This window comes from Peromyscus californicus, unplaced genomic scaffold (genome assembly GCF_007827085.1).
Source record: "Peromyscus californicus insignis strain IS unplaced genomic scaffold, ASM782708v3 Scaffold_9__1_contigs__length_137607984, whole genome shotgun sequence".
In the NCBI taxonomy this organism is placed as follows: domain Eukaryota; kingdom Metazoa; phylum Chordata; class Mammalia; order Rodentia; family Cricetidae; genus Peromyscus; species Peromyscus californicus.
This window is the reverse complement of record NW_026294617.1, coordinates 4,497,133-4,516,627: the sequence shown is the minus strand read 5'-3', so window position 1 is coordinate 4,516,627 and position 19,495 is coordinate 4,497,133. Positions and strand designations below refer to the sequence as shown.

Here is a 19,495-nt window from a genome sequence, read left to right as displayed (position 1 = left end):
AATTTTTGCATAACACAAATATAAACCAAGATTTAGTTGTGTAGACTTAGTGTATTTTATTGCTTTTTTAGTGTTTTATTTTGAGAACCTCATACACGAACACTACATCAATATCATTCCCTCCCTCTAACTCTCCCCATAGTCCATACCTCCCAAATTCTTCATTGCTTCTTAATTATTGTTGTATGCAGAGAGAGAGAGAGAGAGAGAGAGAGAGAGAGAGAGAGAGAGAGAGAGAGAGAGAAGTTTATACAACCTACTGAATAAATTTAGATTTGCTCATATATACATGTGTCCAGGTCTGACCACTTGAGTTTGAGTTTGAACAACCTATGTGGGAGCTCATCCTGAAGAAAACTGATTCTCCCTCTCAGCAGGCATAGACCATTGACCATATGGAATTTTCCCTGTCCACATTGGCATGTCAACTAGTGTTATCATCATGCTGGTCCTATTTAGGCATCTGTAGCGCAGGTTTCCTGTCACCTATAGAAGAAACTATCTCACAGGAGGCATCCTGACTCCCTGGTTCATACAATCTTTCCACTCCCTCATCCGTGATTTTCCCTGAATCTTGCTTATAGTAGTTGTGATATAGACATATCAGTTGGGTTGGGTACCCCACAGTCACTTATTCTGTCCATGCTGACCAGTTGAGGATCTCTTTACTAGTCTTCATCTGTTACAAAAAGTTTTTCATGAAAGGTGAGAGCAGCACTTAACTGAGAGTATGATGGAAGTGTTTACAATGCAGTTTCTAATTATATTGGCTTAGGGAAGTGGCAGTAATAGGTTCTCCTCTAATGTCTATGAGTCTCCAGCCATGGGGAGTGGCTTGCCAGGATGTTACAAGTACCTAACTTACAGGAACTTGGCTAAGTCACCAGACACGGGCTTCCTCCTATAGAGCAGTCCAGTTAGAGTGCTGTTAGTTGTCTCCAATAGAAAGGTGCCAAATTGCACAACTGGGGTGTCTCCATGGTCCAGTCATTGCGGCAGTTCATAGGCTTTGCGACAGTGTAGGACTGGGGTGTCTCCATGGTGCAGTCATTGCGGCAGTTCATAGGCTTTGCAACAGTGTAGGACTGCTTATTGCTCCTGTCCCTTGGCAGTTTGCATCGCTTCTCCTGATATTATGAGACCAAAAGCCACTCCTCACAATGGAGCATTCCAGGTCACTAACAGATATTATACTGAGAGAAGCAATCCAGAGCCACAAAGAGAAAGGCTTCATGTTCTCTCTTATTTGAGGATCCTAGCTCCAAATCTTTATTTGAGTATATAAACTCTAGTAGGCACAGAAATAAGGAAAGTAAAAGGGGTGAATGACATGTATGTTGTAGATGGGAGATTCTAGAAAGGAGGATAGTATGATTCAGAGAAGTCTTAAGAGATTTCCCCAAACAATTTAGGCTATTGCCATTGCTCTAGATTACCTTGCAGAACATGAAGGTAAGACCCCTTTTCTGAAACACCACACTCCCTAGACATGAGACTTAGAGGAATGAAGCTAAACAAAAGTTTGTATGAATTTACATACAAGGATGAAGTAGGACAGCTTTTACAAAAGAAATCAAACATTAACAGCTTCACTATTTGGAATGTTATACACTATGAATAAATGATATTCCACTGTCAGTTTGTGTGTGTGTGTGTGTGTGTGTGTGTGTGTGTGTGTGTGTGTGTGTGTGGTGTGTGCCCTTGTGTGCTGGTGCATGTAGATGCCAATGGTCACTGTTCAGTATTTACCTCTATCTCTTTCCAACTAAGTGTTTAAAACAAGGGCTCTCACTGAGCCCAAACTAGCCCTTTCAGCTAGACTGGCAACCCTATAATTATGTTGCATCTAAAAGCTTTGTCAGCATCTTTGAAGATGCCTGTTTTATGTTAATGAAGTAGTATTGTTTAGCTTGCTATAAAGATACTCTTGTATTCAATTAAATTCAACCTGCAAGTATAGTAGAGTAGATTTAAATTATTTAATCTCTAATGGATAAAAGAATAGCACTTAAAAATTCTAAGCAAACATCTACACTATAGTTTATAGAAAGAATATGCTAAGTCATAATCTTAGCACTTTTTCCAGAATTTTTCTCCTTAGATACCGTGGAAAGAATAATAAATTATTGAAAAAACATAATTTGATTGGAGGTAGTCAATATCTTGCATGTTTACTTGATGTAGTATTTTCTAAATGTTATTATATTTATTTGTGTGTGTGTGCATGCACACACACACACACACACACACACACACACACACACACACACACACACGCATGCCCCTGCCATGGTGCACAGATTGAGGTCACATAACAAATTGTAAGACTTTGTTCTTTCCTTCTACCTTGTGGGTCCTGGGATCAAACTCAAGTCATTAGGCATGGTGGCAAGGGCTCCTTCTCACTGAATAATCTCATTGGCTAGTGTTTTGAAACTAATATTCTAAAAATACAAATGGGCTTCATACAAATACATTTTTGGATGAATGTATGTTGCAATGGATTCATTTGAGAAGATGGTTATGTTAAACAGATCAGTCAGTGAGAGGAATTAAGCAGGAAACCAAATGGAGGAAAAGGTGCTGTGCAAGTGATGAGCCAAAGCCTGGAAACCTGAGGATGAACAGCAAGTGGCCAGAGTGATGAAAGGCCTGAGGTTCAAAGAGGAAACAAAAAGCACATACAGTATTAAAGGTATTCATCAGTCAGGTCATAGTTCTTCCATAATAAGACATCAATTACAGACCATTTTTCGTTTAAAGATGATAGTCTTCAAATATTCTAATCTTATTTGATCTTGCTCAGAGAAGGAATCAAAAGATAATACTTCCTATCTATGAGATTTTTATAATTTCTTGCCAAAGTTAAACAGAAAATATTCCTGAACAGAACATTGCTACTAACATTACATTGCTTTTAAAATTAGATGTGAAAATTACAAAATATCTAAAAATTCTAATGCATCCTATTAATAATAGAGTTTGATTTTACATGAGAGAAATTCTTTTGCTATACTCTATCATTTTAGAATGGATCTTATGATTGTTTTAATGAACATATCAGGATGTGTGATGAAATTCAATATTCTTTCAAAGAACATCTCAGCAATGGAAAATAGGAAGAACTTTCCAACCTATTTATAAAAATAACTAGCATTGCTTATTATTAAATATTGAAATATATATTTTTGAAGGTCATCCTATGAATAATAATTCAAAAATTAAAGAAAAATTTAAAATGGTAAGAGAAGAGGTAAATGGAATTTCCATTTGGTGATCACATAATTTTTAGCAAAAAGCAAAAATGAAGGAATGTTTCATAATTAATGATGTCTTAGAGGAATTGGGTGGTAGCAAAATTGATTAGTATTACCCTATGATGGCTGTAATTAAGGCGAATAGTTTAAATTTACACATATTCATAGTCACCAGTAATTTAATGGTTATCATACTCCATATGAGTGGCTATAGCAAAATACCCTAGATCGGGCAATTTACAATCAAAAATTTATTTTCACGGTTTTAGAGCTGAGAAATCAAAGATCTCCATGTCTACAATTTTGGGGATGGGCCTGCTTCCTCACAGAAGGTTCCTTCTAGCTCTGTCTTATATGCTGCAGAAAAAGTCTAAACCTCCCTCTGTCCTCTTTTATTGGAGTGCTAATTGCATTAATAAGTAATTTTCACCTGTGATCAAAGCACTCCTCACTAAATTCCCATCTCATCATTTGGCGACTTAGTATTTCAGAGTACCAATTTGAGGGGCATTCAAAACTGAGCAATAATATTAACAACTAATGCTCTTTTATATGAGGATGGTGTAGCCTCCCCAACAGACCTTTAGTCTTCATATAATGCCACCCAGAACCTTGACATTGAACTGAAAAGCTTATTTCAGATGCTACTGTGTTGTATATCATTCCCTCCCTGTGATTAAATGTGGGATAGAAGCAATTCAAAGTAGAAGTTAATCTTGGCTCAAATTTCAGAGGAAAACGTCTGTTATGTTGGAGAGGGCATGGTGACACAAAGGGTCATTCCATGGTGGGAAGCTTGAAACATGGCTTTTTCACATCTCTTGATCGATACAGATAAAAAGAGCTAAGCTACAGATCATGTGAGATGATCTCCTTCAAGGATCACCGTAAGTGGCACCAAGCTCCTGAAGTTTCTTAGTCTCCCACATCTCTAAGAAACAAGAAATTAAAACACATGACCCTGCCAGGAGCATTTCAGACCCAAACTTAAACATTGAGTGTGGAAAGGGGACATAACAGAGTTCTCTTTTAAATATCAGTAGGTGTAGATTATTCAGTTCTCTTCTTTCTTTCTTTTTTATTAAGAAATTTTTTTTCATTCATTTTACACACCAATCAAAGATCCCCCTCTTCCCTTCTCCCGCACCCCCAGTCTCCCTCTCCCAACCCACCCCCCACTACCAACCAAAAGAAGGCAAGGCCTCCCATGGGGAGGCACATTCAGAAGAGGCAAGTCCAGCCCCTTCTCCCTGCCTCAAGGCTGCATGAGGTGTCCCGTCAGAGTGGGCTCCACAAAGCCCACTCAAGCACGAGAGACGGATTCTGATCCTACCTCCACCCGCCCAAGCAGATCAAGGTGCACAACTGTCTCTCCATTCAGACGGCCTAGTCCAGTCCCAAGCAGGCTCCACAGCAATTGATCCAACTTTCATGAGTTCCCTCTAGTTTGGTTTGGTCGTCCCTGCATGTTTCCCCATCATGATCCCGATGCACTTGCTCATAGAGTCCCTCCTCTCTCTCTCCGACTAGACTCCTGGAGCTCTGGCTGGTGTTTGGTTGTGGATCTCTGCATCTGCTTCCATCAGCCAATGGAAAAAAGCTCTGTGATGACAGTTAGAGTATTCACCAGTCTGATCTCTGGGGCAAGCCAGTTCAGTGCAGGCACCCTCTCCACTATTGCTAGTAGCCCTGACTGGGGTCATCCTTGGGGATTCCTGGCAACTTCCCTAGCCCCAGGTTTTTCTCTATCTCCATGATGTCTCTCTCTATCATGGTATCTCTTTCATTGCTTTCCCCCTCCCTCCGTGTTCCAGCTCGACCATCCCATTTCCTTATGTTCTCATCCCTTATCACCTACCCTTGATTTCCCACCCCTCATCCTCAGTTTACTCATGGAGATCTCATCTATTTCCCCTTCCCAGGGCAATCCATGCATCCCTCTTTGGGTCTTCCCTGTTAGACTCTTACATGGAACCGTATTAAACATAATGAAAACTATCTCAAGAAACATGATAGCTGGTGTGGGACCTGATTTACATGGATTTTTGTTAATGTTGATAGAAGAATCAGAAGTCACAAAGCACTAGTCTGTATTTATAGTTCCTTGTAGTCCTACTTGAAAAATAAATTCATCCTGCTTTGATTTAATATGATCGCCTTCATGCACCTCACCTCTACCACTCTGTAACTCTCTTAGGGTCAGATCTTGTCACATTTATCCTTCAATATCCCATAAAATCTATTAATAATTGCTCACAGATGAATAGTCATATATCCAAATTGTAAAGACTTCCTCTAGTTTTTAAATGTGCTTTTAAAATTTTCAGAACTTGGGTACAACTCTATAAAAGTGAAGATGACCTGGAGATTTCAAAGAAGATTAAGACTCACTGGACTGCATTGGGCTTAGAAGATACACAGTTGATGAACTACTCAGTGTTGCTGGATTTCCCTGGGTCCTCTCCAGGCACCATCACTGTGAGCAGCACTGGCCAGTGCTTTTATCCTGATGGCCAACCTTGCAGGGAAGAAGACAGAAGAGGCCATAGCCAAGATCTGCTTTCCTCATATGCAGCCTATTCTGCCAAAGGAACTCTCCAGGTAATTTGACCATTTGTCTCTGTCATTTTTTCCTGAAATGGAATTAGAAAACAACAGCTTTCATCTAAATTGAACTAACTGGCAGGGTGCGCATACAAAAGTAGCCATTAAATATATTCTGTGTAGCAATGCCAGCGATCAAAGAAGATGGGAAGTGCCTGAATCTTTACTTGTCACATTTTGAAAGTGAAAATATGTTACACGAATTTAATTCGAAGGTGTTGAAGGTGCAACTGAGTTATTCACATTTTCCTCAGTCCATATATTTCAAGAGAATCTCATTTATGGTTTTGAAGGAGGCAAATTTGAATATGTTGATATGTAGGGAGAGAATAGAAATGGCAAGAATTGCATTTGAGATTGTTTATGCACATAAGAAATGAAGAGGAAAATTGATGTGATTATTCACACATTTGGGATTTGAATGCGGCATGCTGGCATTCATGATGGCAAATGTGTGAAGAGGAGCCAGGTGTGGACTATTTCTCTAGCTCTCAGGGTTAGCTAGCTTTGGTAATTCTTTTGGCTTTCTGGTTAAGAACAAAACTTCTAGAGCTTTGTGAGTGAGTTAAAGCTCACACTGTAGGTACTCACTATTTTCTACCTCATATGATGCTGAACTTTTTAGCTCTGTGTGAAGCATCACTAATCTTCCACTTGAGGACCACCGTGAGAATTAAAATAACTAATCTAACTGAGTCCTGTGGAACAATGCATGGCACAGAGTGCACACAACATGCATGAGAGAAACAATGGCATGTTTGCTTTGTATAGCAGCTGCTCTGACTCAATGTAAACTATAATTTTTTCAGACATATTTAGTCCTTTTTTAAAATTGTGAATTGTTTAATTAAATACAGACGGAATTTTCCTCTATATCTATTGTTTATGTATACATTTAAAATCTTTTTAATCAACTATAAGGAAAACATGGGACATTTAAACAATTTAAAGATACTATATAAATTACTTTAAAAATGGAACAACCAAGGTTTGTTATATTGCACCTTACATTTTCTTTTTATTTTGGGGTTTCTGAAGTGTGTACAGAATGCATGTGTACTAGAAGGTGATAAGGCTTCCATTTTGTGTTGTTTCTCACCTTGACTTTTAGCAGAATTTCATGTAACCAGCACAAGGAGTTTTACTACTAATTGGATTTAATTTAATGTTAAATATGTGCAATATTTTCAGCATAGAACTCATTTGATTTGATAAAACATACTTTTTCTGGCAATAATGGAAACACATTTTTATATCAATGAAAACACAAGGAAGCAGTCAAGATCTTTTCCTTGAGTCAGAAGCTATGTACTTAGGGTAATGTGTGAAAAATTATTCAATCTGTTTTGTCTAGATTCCAAGCACTCACAAGGACCACAGTTTCTCTGTCCTCTTTGTTCTGTTTGTGTCAAGTACATTCAGATATTTCCCTCCCCCAATGAAACCCACACCCCAAGCACAACAACAAACAACACTAAGAATTTAGTAAGTCTTTGGACTCTTTCCTACCTGCTAGGTTTTCAATTTCTCCTGGCAAACATTGATGATTTCTTGATCATGGGGATATGGAAAAGCCATGTTCCCTTAACCTGGTCCTCTATGGAGACTGGAATATTGTTAGACCGTCAATTCCATGGACCTGACTCCAGATATCTCAAAGTTTTGTACATATTTATCTTATCAGTGATATGTATTAAATATTTTCATTGTTTCATACGATAAACTAAGCTTTACAGAATATTTATGAAATAAATACGAATAAATAAAATATGAAATCGACTGCTTCCTTGTGTTTTCATTGATATAAAAATGTGTTTCCATTATTGCCAGAAAAAGTATGTTTTATCAAATCACATGAGTTCTATGCAGAAAATATTGCATATATTTAACATTAAATTAAATCTAATTAGTAGTGAAACTTCTTGTGCTGGTTATATGAAATTCTGCTAAAAGTCAAGGTGAGAAACAACACAAAATGGAAGCCCTATCACCTTCTAGTAACATGCATTCTGTACATACATCAGAAATGCCAAAATTTTTAAAAAAATGTAAGGTGCAATATAACAAACCATGGTTATTCTATTCTTTTAAGTAATTTACATAGTATCTTTAAATTGTTTAAATGTCCCATGTTTTCCTTATAGTTGATTAAAAAGATTTTAAATGTATACATAAACAATAGAAATAGAGGAAAATTCCATTTGTATTTAATTAGACAATTCACAATTTTAAAAAAGGACTAAATATATCTGATAAAATTTTAGTAAAGAAGTTTTTAAAATAGTAATAACCAATTATTAGACAGGAGAAATTGAAGATGAGAGCAGATGTAGAATGTATTCCTTTGAAATATTTAGCTTCAGCTGAAGGGGTGGTTTAAGGACTAAATGCAGTTATGCACAAGACAACTTCTTCTATTTGAAGACTTCAGTTTGAAAAAGTCTTGTGAGTTAGGTAAAGACATAAGAATAGCTATTTTAATATGTAATAACACAAATCTATTACACATAGTACATAAATAGATGCATGAAGAAAATATGTATCTGATGATATTTTTAAGACTCAAATAATGTGACTACAATATTCAAAAGTAAAACACTTCTAGCTCACTATTGTATATATATATATATATATGCATACAGAACTTGTGCATACACTTGCATCTATGTTCTAAGGGGTTGTTGTTACATTGAAATTCACACAGAACAGCTCGAAGAGAAATGGTGACTTTTGTGTATCTTTGACCATTCCCCAATTTGAACTAATCTTGACTGGCTGCTGCTGCTGCTGATTCAGACATAACTCCATTCTTATTTTGACTACCTTCTGTGTTCATGAATTTCTATGAGGCAGAACCATTAACAAGTTTTTAAATTATTCTATTTTCACTGCCAGTGAAGCTCCCCACAACTTTTGCTTTTGACAAGGTTATTTGCAGAGGAGTAGCTCCCCTTTACTTTGAAGAGCTGTCATGGCCATTCATCATAGGACTGTTTTGTAGAAGCTTCCAATTTGTGCTTTCTGGTAACTGTCTAAAGAGCATTTGTGATATCTGATATCTACTCTGCAAACCTACTTAGTGCCAGCATGATGGATGGTATGCTTTGCAAATTCTTTGTAATTCATTGTGCACTAGAAAGGTGACATTGTTTACCCCATAATAATGACAGGTAGGTCAGTAAAGGGGTCCTAAGGAGAGTTGCCTTTCAGATGCAAAATACATATTAAAATGGATATATAAATAATTTAGCATATATGTGTTTAGCATCAGGAAATAAAAAGATATTTATGTTTTACTAAAATAAGAATTGCAACAATAATATCATCACAGGAATGGAGACACTGGTCATGAGGTTTGACCATAGGTAATTAATTTTGTAAACTGAAAATATGGCTTTTAGCTAATTCCTATGAAATCATTTCTTTTGTCTTATTTGAAACTAGGCTGACTCAGGGGAAAAAAAGAACATAATTAATATTTAGTAGACTTTGCCTCTGCTATGTTCTGCTTTTGAGGCAGGGTATTGGTTAACAGACCCATACATTTTAGGAATGGGGTTTGTTTTCCTTCTGTAAAGTTTTAATCTTTGCCCATGAGACAATCCAAGTAATGCAATTTTGTGGGAAATCTTGTTTTCCACAACACATTCTGTGCATAAGATATATTGTTATTGACATATTTATAACAGCTTTACCCCACCGACAGCAGAACTCAAGAGTCTATCCTGTCAACTGCACAAACGTGGAATCGAGTCTCCTAATTCTTTATGACCTTGTTCATGTCAGGGGGAAATGACAGTTACCTAAATGGTTGTTGTGGGTAGAAATCCCAAAAACATATAGAGTGTCTGTCCGGTAATTGGAAATGCTTGATCAATAATAACAATTATTATTATTTGGAAGAAAGTAGGCATATTTAAATAAGAAGTTGAGAAAACCTCAAAACCTTGTCTTAAGATTTTGAAAATTCAGATTTATTATATTTATCATGTTGTGTGAACATAATATTCTAAGCTTCTGTTTACCATGACAAATATTAAGAATTAGGAAAAATGCCTTTGAAATTATGAATAAAGAATAAAACATACATTAACTTGAAGACTTAAGTAATGCAGAGATGAAATATTTTTTTTTTGTTTTTTTTTTGTTTTTTGTTTTTGTTTTTTTGTTTTTTCGAGACAGGGTTTCTCTGTGTAGCTTTGCGCCTGTCCTGGAACTCACTTGGTAGCCCAGGCTGGCCTCGAACTCACAGAGATCCGCCTGGCTCTGCCTCCCGAGTGCTGGGATTAAAGGCGTGCGCCACCACCGCCCGGCGAAATATTTTATTTGTGAATGTAGAGTGATCCATTGAAGTGTAAACCTAGTTAGTCTTATGAATAAAAATCAGGAGTCAAATATTGGGGTAATGAACTGAAAGAACAGAGAAGCAGAGGAGCAGCCATCAGGGACTTCTTACCCTCTCTGGATGATGAAAGGGCCAAGATCCTGTCTCCACCCTGCCTTATTATTTCCTTTCTCTGCCTCTCAAGGTGTGAGCCTCTCAAGTGATGGAATTAAAGGCATGAGCCCCCACCACCTGGCCTCTATGGATATTTAGTGTCTAGCTCCACCCTCTAATCTGCAGGCAAGCTTTATTTGTCAGAATACAAATAAAATACCGCACAACAGTCCATGATATCTAGTTGGGCACAATGCGTATGGCTTGCTGTTATGTATAGCTCTCGTGGCACAGTAATTTAACCCATGAAATCTGAACACAATGTCAAATATTTAGCTGGAAAGTCTTAAAGAGAAAAAAAAAATCACTATTAAAAATGGCTTCCATAACTCATATTTTGTTTGAGTTTTCCATGGCTGGGAAATGAAAAAGGACAGAACTCCATGTACTTGGTTCTAATTGATCCAACAGCAGAATTCAGGGGGACAAGAACAGAAGTCCATTATTTAAACATTGGGTACATGACTTTGAAGATGAAGCTTTCACTTCACCAAAATAGCAATGTGACCCCGAAACAGCTCTGTAATGCTGACAATGGTCCAGCATTTTACTTGTCTTTTTATTTTTTCTTTTGTGGGGTCCATATTTTAGTAACCACGTACAAGTGAGGATAAATAAATGAGAAGACAGCTACGTACAGCTGATACTAATTTAAAACATTGACATGTGATCCCTCAGGCAGATATGACCTTCTCTTTCTAGTTTTAGATAATCTGGTCACTCCTCAAGTGAGCTTTGTAGCAAAGGTAACTGATGGACTGTTTGGGATCTCTTCACAACAAATGTGGCATCTTTAGTGTTAAAAATTTAAATATACACATGTAAATTTGACTGAATTTATATCTAAAGTTTGGTTTTGTTTTGTTTTGTTTTGTTTTTTTGAGACATGGTTACTCTTTGGAACCCTGGCCGACCTCATCAGCTTTCTGCTTCCTCCTGAGTGCCAGTCCTTTTTATAATGATATTAAATGACCATTTCTATCATACCATTTTATGGAAATTTCAGCTATTTTTAAAGGTTTGCTTTGACTTAAAGAATGTTACTTAAAAAGATAAGTCTGATTTTCTTGGAAATTTTATCTATATCTTAATTTCTGAAAATATGATTTTTTTAAGCATAATAGTTTATAGTAACATCTACCTCATACCAGTAAATTCTACAACTTTGACGTTTTCAGAATTAGAGAGTTAGGTGAAAAAACACAGCACTTCTGCTTTTCATTACTCCAAACTGCTACAGTTGCTTTTAGAAGGAAAATTACGGTATGTTCATGGCATGGCATCTCAGAAAAAGTTTTCTGAATGAATTCTCAATTCCTTCAATATCCTTACTATTGGTGAAATTATTAAGGCCACTCCACGTAGTTTAAAGGAGATTTATTTAATGGCGTAACTTACAAATCAAGGGATAGGTAGGTCATGGGGTCTGGGGAAGGTGTATCACAGTCCAGCGGTGTTCTCTGGAGCTCTGCTTGGTCCACCTCCACCATCCAGGGTCCCAGAACAGAGAGAGCGCCCGCCCATCCAGATCTCGGGTCTCCAGGAGCCTCCCTTGGCCCCGCCTTGTAGGCGTGACAGTTGCTGAAGTCTCAATGGCGGTTGGAACTTCCCAGATCAAAGCTGGAATGGCTACCCACTACACCTTACCTTAATTAGATGAACATCATTAAGTCAAAAAAACCTCCTGTGGTTATTAATTTTGTGGGACGTTTACCCAACCACCCCCACAGTTCCCCAGAGTTTTCTTGAGTGCGAGCAGCAGGAAATATTAGATAGAAGGATTTATTGCGGAGATAAACAGAAAATAAAGGATAGCCTCGAGAGGGCCTGGAACCTATTCCAACGGGCCCTGACTGTCTCTGCCCCAGGGTTTTTATAGAGATGCCAGTGGGTGGAGCAAAAGACCAGCACAGCCAAGTGCAGACCATCTCAGACACCTGCACTCAGGCCCGTGGTCCTAATCATCCTCTAAGCGGACCTGCTGGGTAAAGCCACGAGGAACCCGAGAACGGGCTCCCACATAATTTGTTATTCCTTATATTCTAATGTGCTAATCAAGGAGTGATTCATCTAGAATTTAGCCACTGAATCTTATCTATGTAACAGGACATACTTGGCATTCAGCAATCCGTCCTCAGGGCCTTTCATATGACACCCATCGAAGGTTAGAGTAGCAATAAAGGAAGCTTAGACCCTGATATGTCCAGGAATCTACTCAATAGAAAAGCTGCTATTAGAGAAGTAGTGATAAAACTTCATGAAAGCAATGTTTTGTAAATTATTTGCCTCTGTATCTTCAGAATCAATACTAGCATCTGTCATATATTTTTGAAAGAAATTATATAATTTTTTGTTACTTCATTTTTTGATCTTCCATAAACCAGTTATCTCCTACTTTTCCCTCTTATATATCATGCTGTGGAAGTAAAAATATTGGCATCTTTAATCAGCTCATTATATTGAATCCATAAACAGGGAATAGAGAGGGATGGATACATGCATGCTGGTGCTCAGCCCATTTTCTTAATTCTGTAGAGTCCAGAATTCTCCTGCACAGGGAATGAGTCTTCCCCTATCAACTAATGTTAATCAAGATAATTCCCTAACAGGTATACCCAGAGACCCATCTCCATGGTCATTCTAGAGTCTTCAAATTGACAGGTAACATCAACCATTACTGGTAGACTGTCAATGGACACATGTCTGACTTGGTTACTTTGATTGCTTGAAATGGTTTTTCAGATTTTCTGCTTTTAGATTCTCACCTTTTGTGTGTGTGTCCAAGATGATCTTGTCATCTGTGAATAGGTATGACTAAAACTTGGCAAAACCTCATGTCTCTGATAGAACCTAATTTGGGGAACCATTAAAATACTCATTGCCAATGATGTTAAGAGAAAGAAGCAAAAATATAAAACTCAAATTTCCAACTTCTACTTAGTTGGATCAAATACAGAGGTGGGGTCTCTTGTTGTCACTAATTCTATGCTTCAATTTCCTTGGGTATAAAATGAGGATAAGGCCAGGAATCTGCCTCTTTGAAATCTCACCAAGGCTTTAGAAGGTGATAATTATACAACGTTTGGGAGAGTGTGACCATACAGAATGCTGCAATAGAAATAACTTTTAGGGCAGGGGTTGTGGTGGTGCTAAATTTTTCTATAACTGAGGAAAGATCTATGTGATGTTGAACCAATTTTTCTTAGTTCTACTCATAAGGAATCTTTTCAGTTCATTCTAGATTACAAATATCGATGTCTCTCTCCTCTCCATATCACCATATGAGTTGTGGTAACTGCTTCCACCGTCTACTATTCTGTTTACACACCCACACTTCATTTATACATTATCTTGTTTTGTTGCCTTGGCGTACTGTGTTCTAAAGAGAATAGGATGACCATGGCCACTGCATGATTGATGGATTCTTAATCATCCTTATCAGCATGTGTATGTATCAATAGAAATGTTTCATTAGAAATCCGTACTATCCTGTTGTATGGTTTTTACACCAACAAAATGGGAGCCCATCAGAAATCCAACTTTTTTTAAAAAATAAACTATATAGTTTTGTCATGGATTATAATATAGACATCTGGCATAAATAATTCCACTAGAATTTTATAAATTTCTATAGAATTTTAAATTTTTATACCAGTTAACTTTGGGACCATGCTAACTTTAATAGGGATTCATTATTTGTTTCTAACTAGTGTGATTATTGACTTTAAGAGCATGAAGCAGAATAAAAATTAGAATAGTAGCTATCCTGTTGAAAAATAGTGCTCCCTGTTTACATTTGTTTTGTGGATATTTGAGCTGTATATTTAATGTTTGACATAGATAAATTTTAAATATTTTGGTTGCTATAATGTTCTTGTTTGTAATTAAATGAAATATATACCTTCATTTCTCTCTAACATTTCATTAAGTAGCTACAGATTGCATTCTAAAAATTAAAATTTCCACTAAAACAATCTGTGGTAATATCATCATAAAACAATAGGATTATCAATGTCAAAGAAATTATTGTAACAGAAAATTATTATTTTATTGTTACATCTGTTAAAATTTTTGATCCAAAATATTTTTACCTCTATATTTTGTTTGTGGAAAAAGTATACATTTCATATTTATTCTTATTTTATATAATTGATAATATTTTATTTTATTTCAATTAACTTATCATGATACATTCCCCCTGTTTCAAATTAAAAACCCAGTCATTAATAAGATAGAGAGTTTTGGACAAGCTACAGTGTTCACAATATAGAGGCACTTGCTGCCAAGTCTGGCATCCTGAGTACAATCCTTAAAATTTACACTAGTGGAAAGCAAGTCCTGCAGTGAGTTATCCCATGACAATGCATGCTTACACACACACACACACACACACACACACACACACACACACACACACACACATACACCACACCATAACTTCAAAATAATAAAATAAATGTACTGAAATGTTTAAAAATACAATGCTTCTTCAGTAAATTAAAAATATTTTAGAAGTTATTTTGCTTGTTTTTGTAAATTACTTTTGGATAATTTCATTATTCATGAATACTACACTTACATTGTTTCAACCTCTCCTTCCCCCCACCTCTTCCCAAGTTCTCCCAACTCCCTCTTAAGTTCATGACATTCTCTCCTATAATTATTACTGATTTGAACAAATATATACATATATATATATATATATATATATATATATATAATTTATACACACACAAAAACATTCAGCCTACTGTTCAGGGCCTATTCAGTGCTGCTTATATGTCCATGTATTTAGGCCTGGCTATTTGGAATTAGATAACATCTGAGAGGGATCATCCCTGGATAAAACTGATTGTCCCTCTCTCAGCAAATATTTATTGCCTGTATTTCTTCATCTAAGGGTAGAGTCTTGTGAAAATTCCACTATGGCATTAGCAGGTTGACTGGTGTCATATAAGTTTTGCTTAGGTAACCATATTGTTTAGATTTCATGGGTGCAACATCCCATTTACACCTGGAAGACACTGTATAGCAGCTGGACTCATGGCCCTAAACTCTTATAATCTTTCTGCTCCTCTTCTGTGATGCTGGTTTCACTTCTAACTAACTTTATTCTTCCTGTGGCATACATCTTACAAGATGAGCACTTCAGAGCTCATAAGAAATATCTTCTAGAACTTGGCTATAGATTAGGTTGTCTGTTTTGAACAAAACATTCACATGTTAAACTCAGTCTTCAATTTTGGACATGGTTTCTGAAAAAATGTTAGGGTTAAAGTAATGTATAGGGGTGGTGACTTGTTTTTATGTTTCTCATGAGAGAAGTTTAAAGGTTTTAAGAGATCAAGAATGTGTCCTCTCTCTCTCTCTTATGTTCAGAGTCAAGCAGAAAGAAATCATTCAACAGGGAAGAATTTATAGGCCTTTTTTTTTTTAAATTCTCAGCCTGCAGTATAGGCAGAAAGTAAACACCTGTTGTTTGGGCTTCTGATGCTGTAGAAGTGTATGACGCTGATGGAACATACTATGACAGATTGATTGGTGGAGATTCTGTTTTGATGGTTCTGGTACAGAACAAAAAAAATCTACAAAATATTTTACTTTGTGTGTGTGTGTGTGTATGTGTGTGTGTGTGTGTGTGTGTGTGTGTGTGTGTGTGTATTTTACTTTGTGTGTGTGTGTTGGGGAAGAGTGTGATGACTATCTGCATGGAAAGAGTGCTTTTGTCCTTGAAAACCTGTGTGGAAGCCACAGACTGATATCAGTTGTCTCCTGGCACTTGTCATCTTATTTTTGTTGCAGGGTCTCTCCTGAACCTAGAGCTCACATATTCATCTCTGGTGACTGACACAACACTGTAGGGATTGTCTTGTGTCTGTTCTCAGCACTGAGGTTATGGGCTGGGCCTCAATGCCAAGCTGTTCAGGTGTCCACTGTGGACCTGAAGTCAGGGCCTCATCCATATACATCAAGGACTTTCCCCTATCCCCAGGAAAATGTAATTTTAAGCAGAGCCTCTGCTTCACAGATTGACTGGCTCTGTTTAAGCAGACAGCATCATGAATTTTTCTTCACTAGTGGTATCCAGTTGTTAACCACCTTTCTGGATGAAATGGCCTCCAGAGAGTTTGTGCAACTCCTGACCTCCAGTGATAGACCTTAGACAGATTCTTTTCTTCTTCTGAGTCTCAGTATCTTTATCGTGAAGTGGTGGCAATATTGGGTTGTAGAGAGTGTTCCTGACACAAAAATTTATCAAATACTATTTTGGCTATTGTTCCTGTTCTGTAGCATGTCTGATTAACAACTCAAAAGCTTGACACTTCAAGGAAAACATTTCTTCACAATAAAATTGGAACATTTAGCAAAGCATTGATACACAATATCTTTCCTAAAATGATTTAATTATCTTAATATTCTATAATACTCCACAAGAAGACTGGCTTTCTGATTTCTATGACTTTTTAACAACTATTTTGATTTATGGAAATTCCATGAAAAGCCATAAAAGTCCTGTTGTAAGGAGTGTCATTCAACCATGTTTCAGTTCCAAGCTTTGCTAATATCTCATTGCTGATGTCTTCTCAAATATTTTACCAGAAGCATTCATTTTTACAATGCATTCAACTTCTTCTCATTGTGGACCAGTTTTGGTATTAACCTAGTAAAATTATTTCTTTTTAACATGGAATAGTATAAGTTGTTGCTTTTCAGTTGCTGTTATTGTTGTTATTTTAAAGTTCTTTGTTCCTCATCCAAAAAAAAACTGTACATAAGATTTGACCTTGTCTCTAGTTTGGGGCAACTAGAGTGTTCCTGGTGGTCTAGTGGACGATTTTCTAACACGACAGGAGAAACGTAGTAAGAAAGGGGTCATTGTAGCAATGACCACACGTGGAAGGAACGGGTGGACACTTAACATATCACTGTATATGTGTGTCAGAACAATTCAATACTTTTTTTTCAGCTATGATTTCTTAAAGGTAAATAGGAAAGACTTTCAGAATGGATATTCTCCGAGAAATCTTCAAAAGACAATACATGCATTTTTGTCAAACCCCAAGTCATCAGAAAACTAAGGCTACTGTAAATATTGAAATTATTGCATGTAAGTTAAAACAAATTTGTATAGTTTTTTTCTGTGCTGAGGAACATTATTGTGAGGATAAAATCTCTTTTATGCCAAAATTCTTTGGTCTATTGACATGTATTTTATATGACGTGAAGTGAAAAACTGATTGAACTTTTGACAGGTTATGTAAGCTATTGATAATATCTAGTAATGTAATATTTTTTCATGATTGATATTTTTGTAGTTGTCATACACACACATACACACATATAAATATGTATATATGTATATATAAACAAAAATCTACCAGTGGGTTTGTCCACCCAAAGCTGTAAAGTTTTCCCTCAACCATTTCTAAATATGACAAATATGTTCATTAATGTGACCAAAAGAGTAATAGTCTATTTCTAGGTTCTGCCACTGAATCTCAAATAATTAGTGTATAGCTTGCTAATTTGGAATGAAAAATACAATTTTTCTTCTTTTTGCAGTGCACTCACTAATAATATGTGATCATGTATTTAACCAGGTTTTTAAGATCATAGATTAACTGTTATTTATATGTTAATGATATTAGTAAACTCAAAAAGTTATATTAAAGGCACTTACTTAATTGTATTTTAATAGGAAGAAAATTATAGTGAAAACCAATTCTGACAGAAGTGTTTTAACAATTAGGTTTCTTGACAAATTCACTTGAAAGTATAACTTAGCTTTTCCTATATTGCATAATTATTTAAATACAAACCTCAGCAACTGACAATGCATGATGAATAATTGGGAAAAATAATGTGCAATGTGCCCTCAGCAAGAAGTTTCATAGTAGTAAAATTTGAAACTATGCAAGCCCACTTGAGTGCACATATGCACGCACACATGCATACTCACACACATATACTCACACCAGTGCAGGCACATACACTCACACACATGCACACACACCACAGGGACAAGGCAGGGAGGTCCTTAACAGAGGCAGGCACAGAATATTTGAAAGTGAAACTAGCAGCAGTTTATATTGAGTAACAGTGAAATGCAATCCATCTGATAGGTAAGGTCTGAAATGGGCCTTGATGTGTTAGCAAAGTTTTGAAGATGTTGACCAAGGTGATAGCTGAAAGTGACAGTTAATGTCAATTGTCAGCTTGACAGAATCCAGAATTACCTAGTGCTAGATGGACTTGGCCATGCCTGTGGGAGGCTATACTGACAACATTAACTGCAGTGAGAAGAGTTGCCAACTGAGAGTAACACCACTGCCTGGCTTGGATCATAGATTTGTTGTATGAAAAATGGAATGGAGGAATGGCATGTGTCCACTGATCTCTGCTTCTTGACTGTGTACAGTACTTATGAGTTCTTGAAACAGAATCCTTTGCTCAAAGGTATCATCTAGGGAGGCTGGTTGTGTACTGCCAGATGAAGTCCTTAGACTTAGCTGAATTTCCCCTCCCCATTTCTCCATCCGCTTCCACTCACTCCTTTCTTCATCATCTCTATTGCAAGCTGTAACTTGAAAGAATACATTTTGCAATACATAAACATTAGAACCCACAACAACAATTACTTTAATAACAAAAATTACAAAAGAAAGCATAGCTGAAAAGAATCATCTTGCCTGCTAGGAATGTCTCTTTGATGGGTCCTGCAGTTCAGAATTTTGCGAAAGGAAAGGGAACCGGGACCACTGATAGAGGTTTCACATATTCATAAATATTTTACTTGAGAGAAAGGGGAACTATTTAAAAAGAACAATATAGAGGTAATGTGTGATGGAATTATGGCATAAATAGTTATTTGGTACAATATTTTCAAGACCAGAATGCCATATTTGTGGTGGGTGACATAACATTTGTCAATGATATCTGGTCATGTGAGCAATTTGAACAGTTGTGCACAATTATTCATAGAGGACTTTGTATTTAATGATGATGATGATGATGATGATAATAATAATAATAATAATAAATAATGACTTGTTAATCTTGCAACCCTGAGATTGGTATGATTATTATGATTCTTATTGATCCTAAAAAAATTAATCCTCTGATGTTTGTAAAATGA

General features: G+C 36.5%; 1 protein-coding gene across 5 annotated transcripts in view; it reads left to right on the top strand.

The window, feature by feature from the left end:
* Positions 1-19,495, top strand: part of Naaladl2 (N-acetylated alpha-linked acidic dipeptidase like 2) — a 1,340,311-nt gene that overhangs the window by 739,948 nt on the left and 580,868 nt on the right. For all 5 annotated transcript variants that reach the window (XM_052732134.1, XM_052732135.1, XM_052732131.1 and 2 more), the window contains one exon: positions 5,585-5,858. In XM_052732134.1, coding sequence (XP_052588094.1) covers positions 5,585-5,858 — 274 coding nt within the window. The remainder of the gene's footprint in view (positions 1-5,584; positions 5,859-19,495) is intronic.